At 53.1% G+C, this 14,638-nt stretch overlaps 4 protein-coding genes across 4 annotated transcripts; 2 read left to right on the top strand and 2 right to left on the bottom strand.

The window, feature by feature from the left end:
• Positions 1-491: 491 nt before the first annotated feature.
• PG986_014253 (uncharacterized protein) lies at positions 492-1,403 on the top strand (the record flags this gene model as incomplete). The annotated part of the gene is made up of 4 exons (XM_066850475.1): positions 492-543; positions 805-887; positions 1,034-1,210; positions 1,296-1,403. 4 exons carry the CDS (start codon positions 492-494, stop codon positions 1,401-1,403), a joined length of 420 nt encoding a protein of 139 aa, XP_066692713.1.
• A 733-nt stretch (positions 1,404-2,136) lies between these two features.
• On the bottom strand, positions 2,137-4,297 carry PG986_014252 (uncharacterized protein; the record flags this gene model as incomplete). Its single annotated transcript, XM_066850474.1, has 6 exons — positions 2,137-2,316; positions 2,407-2,799; positions 2,866-3,057; positions 3,135-3,248; positions 3,325-3,989; positions 4,051-4,297. The coding sequence occupies 6 exons, from the start codon at positions 4,295-4,297 to the stop codon at positions 2,137-2,139; spliced, it is 1,791 nt and encodes a 596-aa protein (XP_066692712.1).
• A 4,187-nt stretch (positions 4,298-8,484) lies between these two features.
• On the bottom strand, positions 8,485-9,631 carry PG986_014251 (uncharacterized protein; the record flags this gene model as incomplete). The annotated part of the gene is made up of 3 exons (XM_066850473.1): positions 8,485-9,084; positions 9,129-9,358; positions 9,622-9,631. The coding sequence occupies 3 exons, from the start codon at positions 9,629-9,631 to the stop codon at positions 8,485-8,487; spliced, it is 840 nt and encodes a 279-aa protein (XP_066692711.1).
• Positions 9,632-12,436: 2,805 nt separating this feature from the next.
• On the top strand, positions 12,437-14,329 carry PG986_014250 (ubiquitin carboxyl-terminal hydrolase domain-containing protein; the record flags this gene model as incomplete). The annotated part of the gene is made up of 6 exons (XM_066850472.1): positions 12,437-12,521; positions 12,572-12,928; positions 13,041-13,816; positions 13,879-14,077; positions 14,133-14,167; positions 14,228-14,329. The coding sequence occupies 6 exons, from the start codon at positions 12,437-12,439 to the stop codon at positions 14,327-14,329; spliced, it is 1,554 nt and encodes a 517-aa protein (XP_066692710.1).
• Positions 14,330-14,638: the final 309 nt, after the last annotated feature.

The raw sequence follows: 14,638 nt of genomic DNA, 5'->3' as shown, positions 1-14,638 counted from the left end.
ATAGCCGAAACCCCTGTAAGGCGAAGTGGTCCAAGCTCCCCGAAGCTCCGAGAGCTCTCCCCCCCAATGCCCAACCAATGTCGAATGTGCCCCTCACCTGGTACTGGGACTGGGACCCCTCCATAGCTTCTTCCCATGGCTTGCCGGCCTGGTTCTGCCTGCGCCTTCGCTTCGCCCGGTGCTTCTTCGTGACAGTCTATTCGCCCCCATAACCCACCCCGAACTAATTCCATGTCCTTCCTCCGGCCTTCTATCGCATCCCGTTCCATTCTGAGAAGCGCTACACTTGCAACTCCTCTCAAACGAAGTCCAGCAACATTCCACTGCAAGCCAAGGTACGTGTGTTCGAGCTCTTGGTTGGCCGTTAGGCGACAAGCATCTTGTCACTACTACTACCAGCTCTCGTGCAACGCCGATTCTAATGCACGGTCAACAGACTAGTCCCAGAACTCCCACCGTGTGCTCGTGGAATTTCGTCATCTGTCAACAAAATGGCCGCCATTCACAGCGACTCTAGCTGCATCTTCTGCAAGATCATCAAGGGTACGTGACTTTTCCACCTCTCGGGAGCTAATGCGGGACGGTGCAAGAGAGATCGGCTGGTCCTCCCCCGGACGCGGGTAGTAGTCGCTACAACGGGGGAGCCGTCATCAAGGTCCTCATTCTCATCCGCCCCCATGTACTTTGATAGGTCCGCATATATGGCTTACAGATGACTCTTCTCGCCCATGGTCTGGGAAGCGGACCGCTTTGATCAGTGTGTACATGAACATGGGTTGACTCACATTGCTCGCGTTTCAACAGGAGACATCCCCTCGTTTAAGCTGTTCGACAGCGACAAGACCTACGCCTTCCTCGACATCGGCCCCCTGAGCAAGGGACACTGTGTAAGTTCTCGAACCTCGGATCACTTCTTTTTTTGTTTTTTCTTTTTTTTGTGGAATGGCCAGGCGTCGGATCGGGCCCTCGTTACTAATCCGCCCATCAAACGGACCGTTCAAAGTCGATCAACCCACTGACACTGAACCAACAGCTCGTCATCCCCAAGTACCACGGCAAGACCCTCCAGGACATCCCCGACGAGCACCTGGGCGAGATCCTCGTCGTCGTCAAGAAGCTGGCCACGGCCACGGGCTCCACCAACTACAACGTGCTCCAGAACAACGGCCGCATCGCGCACCAGGTCGTCGACCACGTCCACTTCCACATGGTAAGTCCTGCCTCTTCTACCTTTGTGATATGACATCCGTGATGAGAAAGCCGGAAGACTGACTCGAAAAAACAAAACAAAAAAGATCCCCAAGCCCAACGAGGAGGAGGGTCTGGGTGTCGGCTGGCCCACCAAGTCCGCCGACATGGAGGAGCTGAAGAAGTATTGCGAGGAGGTCAAGTCCAAGATGTAAAGGAGTTGGTTCCTGTGAAAACCCTCATCGAACACAAAGGAGACTGCCCATGCCCTCTCATGTAATAATGTTTACATAGTCAATTCACTCTACCGGTTGGAAGGCTTATATAGTGTCGCCCGAGCAAGGTTTGAGAAATGTTTGCATATTCCCCTTTGTTGAAAGTCCTCGTAAATACTCGTAATCATATTAGTTAAGTAGTCTACTGGCTCAAGGTATATTTACTGATGGGTATCACACTACCACCGCCAGCCGCCTAGTTCATGTTCCCCATCCCGACGTGACCTCCGCCCCGTCCTCCATTCCACCACCGTTCCGGGTTCCCCAATAACCAGAATTGCCTAAGCGAAGCATAACAAATCCCCATAATCTTCTTCTATCAACGCATATGCCTCCTCTCGCATTCGGGGGTATCAAAGACATCGTCGTAGTGAAAATACAGAATAGCAAATGCTCCCCAAGCCAATCAGACGGCCATCGATACCATGATGGATTCCATCTGATGCGAAAGACAAGCAAGGGTAGTGAATAAGGGAAGATAAAGGAGAGAGGGTATAATAAGAACGCCCGAAGGGTGCCACCCAGGAAGCGCCACCCTTTCGCAATGCCCATGCATGCATATAAGTCAAACAACGCATTCTAGTCGTTTCGCGCGCGTGTGTGTATGTTTTCTTCTCTTCTTTCGAAATCGTTTTGAATTCTTTTTTTTTCTCTTGATCTTTTTGTTGTCGTCTCATACTTGTGCGATCCACGCACTCTTCGAAGGACCCTTCTCCTTGCGGACGGCCCAGCCTTTGAGCGCCAGCACCACAATCTCCCACGCCATGAGCATGCCGACACACCCCATCGTCACGGTGTACACAAACATCTCGTCGAGGTCGTAGTGGACCATGCCCGAGACGGTATCGCTACTCTGTTGTTTGGATACGCGTTAGTTATGTGTACGGATTTGGGAGGTTTTCAGACCGTTGATCCTCTGATGGCGGATAGGGCAGATACTTACACTTGCGCAGAAGATAACACCACCAGCAATCAGACCAAACGACGTCAACAGCTCAGTCGGCGGACGCGAAGGCATGATGGACTTGGGGGGCTTGAGGTACAGCAGCACGTAGGTGAAGGCGCGCGCGAACGCCGCGGCCGACAGCAGGTTGCCCCACTGCTTGTGCACCATGCTCGAGAGCATCGACTGCTGCGTGTGCGAGCTCATCATGATGCCGGTCAACATGATCACCAGGGCCGGGATCGGGTTGATCGAGAACTCGTACACCTTGGGCGCCTGCAGGGCCTCGCGCTCCTCCTCGCTGTGCGTGTGCTCCGGGTGCGCGTCCGCGGCTTCGGTCACGGTCATGTTAAGAAGCTCGCGAATGCGAGTGGACTCGACAAGCATAGCCAGCTGCACACCTGGGCGTTAGCATATATAACTTTCATCCGACGGGTGTGCCGAGGTTGAAAAGCTTACCAGACCTCCGCCTATGAACAATACGGTGATGGAAACATGCTCCAGATCCTGGGCGCTGAACGCCTGGCCCGAATTACCAAGATGCTCCAGGAAGATGTTGGTCGATCCGTAGAAGAAGATGAGACCGCCCTCGACGAATTCCGCGGATGGCCTCCATTTTTGGGTGCTCTGTTTGGGTCGAACATTCCATGCCTGCGAAGTCAGGGGTTGGTTAGTCGTACGGATCTCATTGGTCTCATTGGACGGAGCGTCTCCGACATGCGACTTACCCAGCCGAGGTCTCCGAAGCTGCCAGCCCATCTACCCAAATAGAACAGACCCAACCAGAAGAACACGCCACCTTTGATCCAATGGGCTAAGCCGCCGAAGACTTCATGTCCCTCCTATATCACCACCTTGTTAGTCCATGATGCAATAGTGATGCAAAATGCGACGCAATACGCCCATGCGACAACTTACAAAGAACCGCGCCCACGCAATAATGCCCGTAGTCAATGCGATGTATCCAAGAATCAAACTTGTCCTGTCAATAATATTGTATCCCAACAGCAGGAATTTCCAGGCGCGCGACGAGATCTTGCCAGCAGCCTTGGCAACCAACGAGTTGGCCTTGGAAGAAGGCGTCTTCATCTCAACATCTTTGAATTCGAGGTCTTCTTCTTCATCATACTCCATGCGTCGGTGGCTCGTCTCAGCAGGCGACTCCTGTCCGGATGAGAGCGAGTCGCTGCGAAGGGATTCGGTGCCGGGCTCGGTGCCTTGTCCGCTATCGTTCGAGTAGCTGTACTTGTGGTGGTGGTATAGGGTCCCGTTTCCGCGCAGGTGTTCCTCCATGTTCTGCGTCGAGACCGGGATGAAGGCTTGTCGCTCCTCCTTGTGTTGTTCCAGCGGAGAGGCCTGGCGGCTCATGACTCCCGCCACCCGTCCGATCAGACTGATAACCACCTGGGCGCATAGCATCCATGTTGCGACCCAACCGATCTTGTGGTGCGCATTGTTGGGGTACAGGTCGGGCGTGCTGGCGTTGTAGCTGATACCGAGTACGACGCCGAGCGCATTCGTTACGAGGAAGACGAACTGGGTGATAAGTGTGTATCGGGACTTCGCGATCGAGAACATGACAGCTGGTGGCGCGTGTTACTATAGCCCCAAAACATAGCAGGGGCTTGCCGGGAGGCTGCTCACCTATTGGCAACACAAATACCCAACCCAGCACCATAATAATGATATGCGCATACATGACACCCCGGTGTTCGGGGTGCGAGAAGTACGTCGGCGGGTAGGAATTCTGCTTCTGGTCTTCTTGGGGCGCCGGCATTTCCATTCCCTCGCCCTCGTCGCCGCCATGCGCCAGGACAGCGGGAAGGGCGCCTAGTATGGCGGCAGTCGCAAGCAGCGACAGCGCCGTCGTTGTTGTTGTCGACCTTGCCATTGTAAGATTGGTGAGAGGTTGCTTCACCCGGGAGTCGGGGGTCGGTGGCCAGGCGGCGGTCGAGGTGTGTATAACAAATAATCTCGAAGAGCCTGCAGGATTAGGAATGGAGTATATCACGACGCGACTGGTAAGATTGCCGACTTAGTTACCGCCAGGGTCAGCCAAGCTCCAAAGATGTCAAGCAGGGGGGAAAGACAGGAACAGGAACGCCAACGAAGTTTACGACTTGGACGAGGGGGACCAGGCCTTCTTCTACTAGGAAGCGGCTTCCTCGGGATTACTTTTTAAAGTCTTGGGATCAACACCAAGAGCGCACGCCTAGAAGCCAAGCACCAGGGAGGAAGAGTGGTGACAAGGCTTTTATGGGGGAGAGGCAGGGCGACCAGAAGTACTGTGTGTATGCAGGTACTTCCAGGGTGGACATGTCATATTACAAATGCCCACTCTCCAGAGGTACCAGTAGTATGTGAATTTGGGGAAGCGCCAGCGAGGTCGGTTATCGGTTGGGTGGGAAGGGGCACTGGGCACTGGGCAGGGCACGACGTTTCGATCTCGGCGCAGAAGTCAGACCACCGACCAGCTCGGCCTTTGGGCGGAGGGCGATTTGCTTCCCTTGCCCGTTTCGATCCTGGTCGATTTGGGCTGGGGGGGGTACGGAGTATTGATGGATGTCATGACTGGCAACTTGTACCGCTGCGCTGTGCTGTGCTTGTGCTGTACATAACTGGTAGCGATCAATACTCTTGAATAAGCATGTCACTAGCCTTGTAGATCCGAGGCTTCCGGAATCTACTATTGTTTTTTTCCTCTGGCCGTATCGGTATTGAGGCAGAGGGAAACAGGCGGTATGTGTGGACGTTTGGGTGACTGGAATCTGGATGCGGTCTGGTCGTATGGAGGGTGGGCGGGATAAATTGGGAACGGATCACGTTGGAGGAGGCCCAGTGGAGAATGTCAGTCACAAACTCCACTTTGTGTCCGGGTAGGCCTTCCCTTTTTTTTTTTTTTTTTTGCAGCCTGACATCCAACAGCCGGCCAATGGCGATACCTCCATATCAACTCCCTTGACACTTGACTTGGTTCTGTCTTGACAAACTCGCTCTCGCCATCATGAACTTCTGCGTGATGAAGAAGACGCAGGACATGCACCCAGCCACACCGGTTTCTCGCCCTGGTATAGTGTAATAATAGATGCAATTCCTTCTGCGTCGCCAAGTGAGAAATCTCACCCAAGCTGACGTAATCCCGTACTGCAAAGTCCGTCGGGTAAGCACCAAAGGAGTCTTGGCAATCCCGTCATATCCACGCGGAGCCGCTGGGCAGAGGTGGTGGCAGGACGCTCTGTACGAGGCTGGGTAACTCGAGTAACAGTGAATCCGGTCCAATACTTTGACGGCATGTTTCCCCGGCTGCTTCCCGACTCCCGCTCCAGGCAGCCAGGTAAGGGGGAGCGGTTACATCTTAGTCAGATTCCTTCCCAGATACCTTGCAGAAGGACTCAAAGGACCACGAAGTGTGTGACGCGGGCATAACAACCAACAGGTCGCCGCCAAATCTGACGGAAACCAGCAGCTGCATTTTGCAGCTGATGTCCAGGTATGCAGGTGGCATGGTGTGCCGATTTCCGTCTACCCTACGATTTCCACCCGAATCTCTGATCAACGATGCCGAGTCAAAGTCACAAAGCTCCAGTCCTTTTGCTTCAAATTGCATCCATGATCGGACATAATATCGCTTTCAGGCCAAGGAGCCCAGTGCCCGACCTAAACTGCATTAGGGATAGATTCCACTCCCTGGGCCTTATGCACCAGCGGGACATTAGCGCCTCATGCCCCCAAAGGCCCCCTACCTCTGCTTTAGGGCTCCCCGTGCGTGTGCGTGTGTGTGCCCATATGCCGGTACAGGCAACCCTCGGGTTGGCCATGATCTCCGTAGGGATGGGATTATAAATATCTTATTATAGTATTGCAGCTTGCAGATTGGGTCGTCGCACGGTGGTCGTGTGCAACCATCAATACTTATAGCGAGCAGCTTACAGAGCAATTTCCTCTTCGAGAGCATGGGAGCTCGAGCTAGGTCGACATGCGATACGACACTACCGCACGGCGTATGCACGCCCAGGTAGATGCAATGCACCAAGCGCATCTTCTCATTCGCGACACTGAAGCGCTTCTGATGCAGGATGAACTGTCGGGGAGGGGATTCAGACGTACGACATCATTCCACTGGTCGGCGACAACAGGAAAATAAGCGATGTAGATTGATGTAAGCTGACCGATGACTCCTCCGCGCATGTGCATGAGAACACCTTCTCTTGTCTCTTATCAATTGCATGTCGTGCGAGTATGCAGCCGGACACTCGATAACTCTAAAAAAGGCCGGCTTGCTGTGACATACTTACCTAAGTCCGAAACCAAGTCCTGAAGGATTTCCAAACAAATCTGTATGTTCACTTGCATCCAGGTGAACCAAAGGGGCCAACACCTGATGAGGCGTACAGGTGAAACATGCTCAACTTCGGCCATGCCTTCTCGTATGCTGGACAGAACATGGGCAGATCCAAGAACAAACATCGTTCGAATTTCAATCAAAATGATTCGGTACGACTGGAGCAAAGCGCCTTCTCGGGGTTTCGCTTTGAGAAGGTTTTCAGAACCGGATGCGAGAAAGGGTCCGCCGCCGGCATCCCTCCATCTCCATCGCCGCAGGGTACTGACGTATATAGTCAGATGCGGCTTGGCGAATTTCTCGACAAACCAAACCCCACCCCACTTGGATCTCCCCTGTCAGAAACGGGCAGACGGGTAAAAAGCGCGACCCCGAATTTCTGCCTCGACCAACGACCGACTGTGACCTAATACGAGAGTACCGAGATAAGTGGTATTGAGGCAACGGCGGCAAAGCAGCTTCATGAATCTGGGATCATCGTGCCACCACCAACAACGACCTGGGCCAGTGGCAGCCCTCCAACCCGCATGGCATGCATGTAACTTGAGACGACAGCTCCAGTGGATCCTCCACACTCTCAATACGGCTGTACTTGTACTGACTAAATTGATTCCTTCACAGACATATGTTTTGCAGAACGACCGATGCACATTCCTTTTTTCGAGACGCATGGAGTGGTCTGCTTATGACCCAGATGATGTAGGCAAGAGCTTACTAAACATGCCTATCAATCGGTATACCATGGAGGAAGTGGGCTCGACCGGAGCAGGATGACATTTGGGGTTTGTGTCACCGCCAGATTCAGATGCTGATGAATCTCTCTGCCCCCTCGCAATGGTAACAGTCACAAGGCCATGATGGAAGATGCATCAGCCCTGCAGGAGGGGGCGAGAACAGGACTTACGATTGCCTAAACTAAACAAGCACCCAACCTAAGATGCTAGACCACTGGCTGGACTGGCAGACAACACAACACATCCGGTAATGTTCTACTTCCCAACCCTGCAAGTACAACATGAGCAGTATTGTTGGTACAGTCTTGGGGTCTTATTAATGACCAACAACAACCTGGAACTAACAAGGCCAAGCCGCCGAGCGAGCCACCAGCCGTACTCGCTTTCGCTTTTGCAATGCCGAGCATTCCGTCAGCTTCGCGCTTCACAAAGCTCCCCCTGCTAAAGCTGCTGCTGCCTTGACTCGCTGGAGAGAGGAAATTGGAAAGATTTCTGCTTCTAGTTAATTAACGCCGATGCATCCGGCGGATGATGGCCGGATTCCAGCAGCCTGGTAACGCACTGCGGGATGCGGCCGCAAACTCTCTTCGTCTAATAAACTTTTTGCTAGGCATAATGACGCAGGGCTTTTCTGTCTCCCTTGGGGAATTTGGAGTTTAAGAAACGGACTTCCGGCAATAAGCTCGTCCCTCTAAGAAGGGATCCCCATGGCACGAACAGCATGTTACTCGATGCTCCGTCCAACTGATTCTGGTAATTTCGGATGATGGCCTCTGTCTTATCCGCATAGGCCCCCAAATTGGCTTGGGGGCGCGCGCCGGTTTGCTGAGTGGCTTTGAACCGGCGCCTCGACGGTAAGCGGTGCTTATGCAGCCATCCAACGCCTTTGCGGTTTCTTGTCTGACGTCAGCCGGATCGTGGCGGACGTTCTAAAACGTATCAAACCACCACTCGCATAGCGCCGATGGTCAGGTGTGAGTAGCAACAGCTGAATGATTCATCTCACAAGCTGGATCGATCTTCCTGTGGTAGTAGTCGCCAGCTGTCGTCATCTTCCGATGCAACCTTACCTTCGGCGCGGAGTTTCTGCAAGATTTGCAAAACCCCAGCGGACGCGGGGCCGTGAAGACTCTCCGGGTACGACTTATAGATGACTTTCACCAGCTCCATCGCGGTCCAGTGATCGGGTCGGGCGATCCGATTGGTGGCAGCATCACCATCGTCAATACCAGCTTCGCTACTTTTGGCGGAGCCCAGGACCTTCAGGACTTGCCTCTCCCGCTCATGCCGATGCGAAATGTATTCCGCTATCTTGGCCCTCGCCTCCGGAAGCACCGCGCCGTGCCCTGGGTACCCCCGGCCCGCGACCAGCCCCTCCATTTTGGCGAGACTCTGCAGATAGGTCTGCAGGTCCTCAAAGACGGCGGTGCCGTGCCCGAGGACGTTGTCGCCCGTGAACAGCGCGTCCTCCTCCTGGAACACGAAGACCATGTGGTCCGTCGTGTGCCCCGGGGTGTGCACCGCCCTGAGCGTGGCGCCCTCGACCCGAAAGACCTGGCCGTCCGCGATGTCGCGCCAGCCGTCGTGGTCCTCCGGGTCGCGCTTGTAGACAGCCGTGCCGGGGAGTGCTCTAGCAGGTCCGCGACGCCGCCGATGTGGTCCGGGTGCCAGTGGGTGAGCAGCGCGCTCTGGATGGTGGCCTTTTCATCGGCCAGCGTTTTGTTCAGGGTCGCGATCCATGTGGGCACGCCGTGGCCGGTGTCGATGAGCAGGCGGTGCGGGCCCGTGCCGATGAGGTAGGTGTTGGTCCCCTGCAGCGAGAACTTGCCCGGGTTGCCGCCGAGGATCCGGAGGCAGGCGGGGCTGAGGCGCTCGACTTCGGGGAGGTGGGGGGAGTTGTGGTGATGCCATCTTCCTGGTGATACTTGAAGCGGCTGCGGCTGCTGGGATTCTCATAACACGCACGGGAAGGACAGGTAGGTGTTGAGAAATGTGTCAAGATATAATACTTTCGTGAGAACTGTTTGAGAGCCGGTGTCTTTTTGATGTGTAAGAGCTGTTGAGCTGGTCCGACTGATAACGTGCTGCGTTGCGTTTACTTGGATATGCGCCACAAGTGGGGGTCGGAGAGCTACACACGGCGTTTCATTGGTTGTGCAGCCACAAGCCGAGGTTCGTTCGCAATCGTGTTGCAGGAGGGAGCGATTACGACATGTGTACTCCTGGGATGAAGTTTGGTGACAGAACGTGTTGCATTACTTAATCGTTACTATAGTGGCACATACCCCTTAGCTGTCCTGTTATGGGACAAAATTATTGGGGTTTGCAGGTAGAGAGAGAAAAGAAACTGATTCTGGTGCCCCTCCTTGATATCTGTCCGCGGCATATGACAAACTTCAGGGGGAAAGGGGCTATTCTCATATGAGAGTTTTCGGATGAGGTCTAGAAGACGGACAGAATCTACGAGCACATGCATGCCAAGTTTAAGAGATGTTGGGCTAGACTTCCATAGTAATACTGACTGGATTCTATTACCCCTTGCTAATCACCGCTTGGTAAGCAAGATTCCGAGCTTCGATTGCGGTCATGCTTGACAGTATCTCTTTCGTAGGACCGGCGGGATGCTTAGGTTATTGTCCGGTTTCACGTACCATAGGTTACAGAATAGAACGGCTTCAATATCGAAGGAAAGCCTGTATGCCCCCAACGATCACCAAATATGCCTAACGGATGATGGCATTTGTGCCCAAGGCGCAGGGTGCGTATGGTGGTGTTCCACTGCGCTCCAGCTTTGACCAGATGAGCCCCGAACAGGATGTTTCCTGTAGTGCCATCTTGCGGTAGGAAGAGATTTGGTCACGCCAACGGGATATCTAGTGTTTCGAGGGACTTGGTTATGTATGGCCTCGTTTGATAGTACCAGTCTTCACAGGCGCCAGCTGATATGTCCGTGGGTTCAGGACTGGGACCTTTCTCGTCTATGGCTTATTATTTTACACGGGAGATCGTAGGCTGAACTTCCCAGAACCGGCGTACTGTTAGGGCAAAGAAGGCAGGACAAGTGATAACCTCTCATTTATAATGAAAACCATGCTTCACCCATACTCAACTAAAGGAAGCGCGCCCAATATGCCGCTTTCGCTTGGCTTCAAAGGTATTTGCACATCATCTGTCCTTGGTCTTTCTTTTTGTTCTTTTGCTTTTCGACTCATACCGGCGTAGGCCAGCAGAAGCAAGTGACCCAAACCCGAGCAAACTCAACACACACACACACACGCATGGACTCAAAAAAGGAGGTATGGTACCCAATACCCTCCAACTCTACAAACAATCCGACATTGGCCGAGCGTTGGATGGCTCTGGAGTCGTACATATTCAGTCATGACATTGGTGTTTCTCTGCGGGTGTTGCATATAGCCCATACTGCCTTGCCCGAATAAACCAAATGAATGTAAAGTAAATTCAACGTAGATTTGCATGTCCCCAAGAGCTTATACGCATCAATGTGGCCGATGTCTGGGTCCCCTTTCTATGGGCAGACACGGCTCGCTGTGCTCGTCAGTGACCATTTTAAAGAGTAGAACGAAAGTCATCAAGAAGACTCGCAAATACATGGCAAAATAACAGCTTTTGCATTCACCGCCGAGGAATTAACAAACCCGAGTCCGATGTGGTGTAGTGGCTAACATATGACGCTCTCATGAAGATCCGTCATGCCCGGGGTTCGATTCCCCGCATCGGAGATTAAATTTCTTTTTTTTTCTTCCGTGGTCTTTTTTACCCTTCATTTGCTTCATCAGTCAATGTCAAAACTACGACCAACTTCTATATAGTACATTGTCGCTGTAAACCGTCTGCAGTGGTTGGATGCCGTTGATCTTGCTGACCCTTGGCTCTTACCATGTTGGGATGGTTTCGACAATGCTTATGCGGGCGGCAGCTGCTGCTTCCAGTGTGCACTCCGACCAAGTCTCCCAACAGGTACCTAGAGTTTGCAGCATTGATTTAGGGTACTGAGTCCTTGTTTCGGTAATGATGGACGTATCCTCGGTATCTTCAATCACTGTGAAGCGGCATCTCCCAGATCTTAGGGAGAAGCCATCGCGGATACTACTCGATCTTAGGGGGTCGTTGGGGATGTTTATTAATAAACTGATCGGTTCAGGGGATGGGGTATTGGGGGCCGGCACGGCTAATGCCCCTAGGAATTACGGGATGGACCCTTGCATCATCCGCCTAGCGTCCAGATAAGGCAGTGAATCAGGTGTAGATAAGGGAATTTCCAGCTTCTGACGAAACATCGCCAATTGAACGCTGCCTGCCTGGCCATGACGCGCAATTATTGCGACCAGCTCAGGTAATTCTTGTCGGCTGGAAGCCTTGTTCTGATCGAAGCTATATTCTTCCTGTCTCTACCATGGCAGTTTCGTAATTGCATCCTACTTAGCCACCTGACACCCACTGTTGTTGCGTGGGCGCCGAGTCCAATTCGCGACCTGCCTGGTGCTGACCAAAGTACAATTAATCTCCGTAGTTAGGGAGCTCTCTCCGTTTGCACCCAAAGTCGCATCACTCCTGATTCAATCGCGCGCGACAATCGCCACCGAACAATACACTGCCTCTCGTCGCTCCGGGCCTTCATTGGCATGGATTGCACATCTCCATAGACCTTGCAGCACACTTAGTCACCAATACCATACCATACTCGCCTTCCAATCCAACCTGCGAAGCCGCCAAAAGCAGTCCGTGCTGCTGTGCCCAGTGTCGCAACTTGACGGTCGATTTCGCAGGACCACCCCCGACCCCGAACGTCGCTCCTGCCGCCAACAACGAAACCTTTTTGTCTCCCTGCCGACGACGGCGCGTTTGCAGAATTACGCCCTCTGTTACCATACCTAATCGCAATACTCCCCCCAAAAAACATATACCAAGGTCCTGAGCGCCATCCATCAAGATGGCGGCTCGGCCAGCCACCCCGGCGTCTCCCAAGAATGTTAAGATCAAGGCGGCGGCGCCCGGCATACCCATGTTCGGCTGCGGTTGGTACCAACGCTCTTGAGGTTCGGACGAGGACAGGAAGTGCTGACAGAGTGCCTAGAACATGTTCAATTATTGTTTTCCAATAGCGTGGATGTGATGAACAGCTCCATCCAATACTACAAGATGCTCCTGCGGGTCATATTCGACAATACGCCCATCATCCCCCAGACGTCCAAAAGCCCAGACAACGTGGTCACGACATCCCTCACGTCCAATTACCTCTGCTTGCAATGCTCGACCATCGTATCCGAGGAGGACCGCGTAAAACACGGCAACAAGAAGAGCCATCGGTTCTACGTTGACTCGCGAAGTGGCTCCCTCTACTGCCAGTTCTGCGAGGACTTCGTCTGGGATCCCACTCTCGAAGAGCTGAGGGTGCGCAAGATAGGGACTGGCTCATTCTCGAGTAAGTATACCACGCCCGTGGGGTTTCATATACCTTCTTTGGTCTTTTGCGACGCCAGTTTGGCGGCTCGTTGGCCCACTTACTACCTTCTGGCTGGTGCTGACGCGCATAGGTCGCAAACGGAAACACGAGGAGCTGTTCTCAGATTCTGTTAAGGACGATCCTAGATATATCTCCACCAACACCGCACCTGCTTCCTGCAAAGCAGATGGCTTGCGGGGCATCTACAACGCCGGTGCTACGTGTTACCAGAATGTTGTGCTTCAGAGCTTCTTGCACAACCCGTTGCTGAGGAACTTTTATCTTGGCGACGGACATCCCAATGGCAGCTGTGGCCAGTCCTACTGCCTAAGCTGCGCCATGGACGACATGTTCCAGGAGTTCTATGCCCTGGAGAACACAAACGGTTACACGGCGTCCAGCATACTCTCTGGCTTCTGGATAAGTGAGAAGAAGGCCTTCGAGAACCTGGTGACTACCAAGGAGCAAGACGCCCACGAGTTCTTCCAGTTCCTGGCCGAGGAGCTCCATGAGCGAAACGGCGACGGCGAGAAGCCTGAGAATGGCAGTGAACACAGCTGCGACTGCGTCATCCACCAGTCATTCTACGGAAAGCTCCAGAGATCGACGACTTGCCAGAACTGTGGTGGCGTTACTAACGCAGTAGAGTCGTTCCTGGACTTGAGTCTGGGCTTAGATACCCTGGCTCAGAAGCGTGGCAAGAAAGCGAGCAAGGGCGTCTCCCTGTCCTTGCAAGAGTGTCTCGACGAGGAATACATTAAATCAGACAAGTGCGAATACCGGTGTAGGAACTGCGAGTCGATGCAGCAGGCACGGAGAGATAACAGCATCAAACTGCTGCCCAACGTGCTGTCAATACAGCTAAAGGTGAGACTCGGTTTTGCCAGCTTGGCGTCATGGATTTATTCATTCTGACTGGTCGTTTGCAGAGATTCGAGTTCAAGCAAGGGAGCCGGGACAAGTCGGCCGCGAAGATCGACACACCCGTGCACTTCCCCCTGACGCTCAACATGCTACCATATACCACACGGGGCAGGTCGGCCGACATCCGAGAGACTATCGAGCTCGGGCGGTCTTGTACGTACGACCTGATGAGTGTAGTGGTCCATGTAGGAGAGATTGACACAGGTATGGTTGAGCCGCACTCAACAATGACAAGCACCCTGAGGCTGATGGTTATTAGGTCATTACGTGTCGTATTGTCGTGTTGGAGATCAGGTAAGTCATCAGCACAGTGACGTTATCTGATTGACCACTTTTTGCTAACAACCCTTCCAGTGGTTCGCATTCAACGATCATCGCGTAGAGTTGGCCACGAAGTCCGAGGTCCTGAGTGCCAAGGCTTACCTCCTCTTCTACATCATTCGCTCGCTGGGTTGATTTGGTTCAACAATACTGGACTGCAAACTGTTCTTTGCGCCAGAGGAAGCGAACGAAAGCGAACGAACGCATCTTGCCATATGTCAAGATTGGCAGAAATCATGTGCGGGCTCTTCTTATTCCAAGGGCCCGATTGTTGCCTCAAGTTTAGATACGAGTTATTTGTGGCGATGAACATGACAGCGATGATTGGTGTGCTATCACACAACCCATGACTACGACCACACTGCATGATTGTGATATGTCACTTGCTTGTTCAAGATGGGCATCCTCTCAGGGTAGATGGCCATTTTTTATGTTGTTGTACGA

The sequence above is a fragment of the Apiospora aurea genome (genome assembly GCF_038362705.1).
Source record: "Apiospora aurea strain CBS 24483 chromosome Unknown utg000010l_segment0_segment0, whole genome shotgun sequence".
Taxonomy (NCBI): Eukaryota; Fungi; Ascomycota; class Sordariomycetes; order Amphisphaeriales; family Apiosporaceae; genus Apiospora; species Apiospora aurea.
This window is presented reverse-complemented; position numbering and strand designations above follow the sequence as displayed.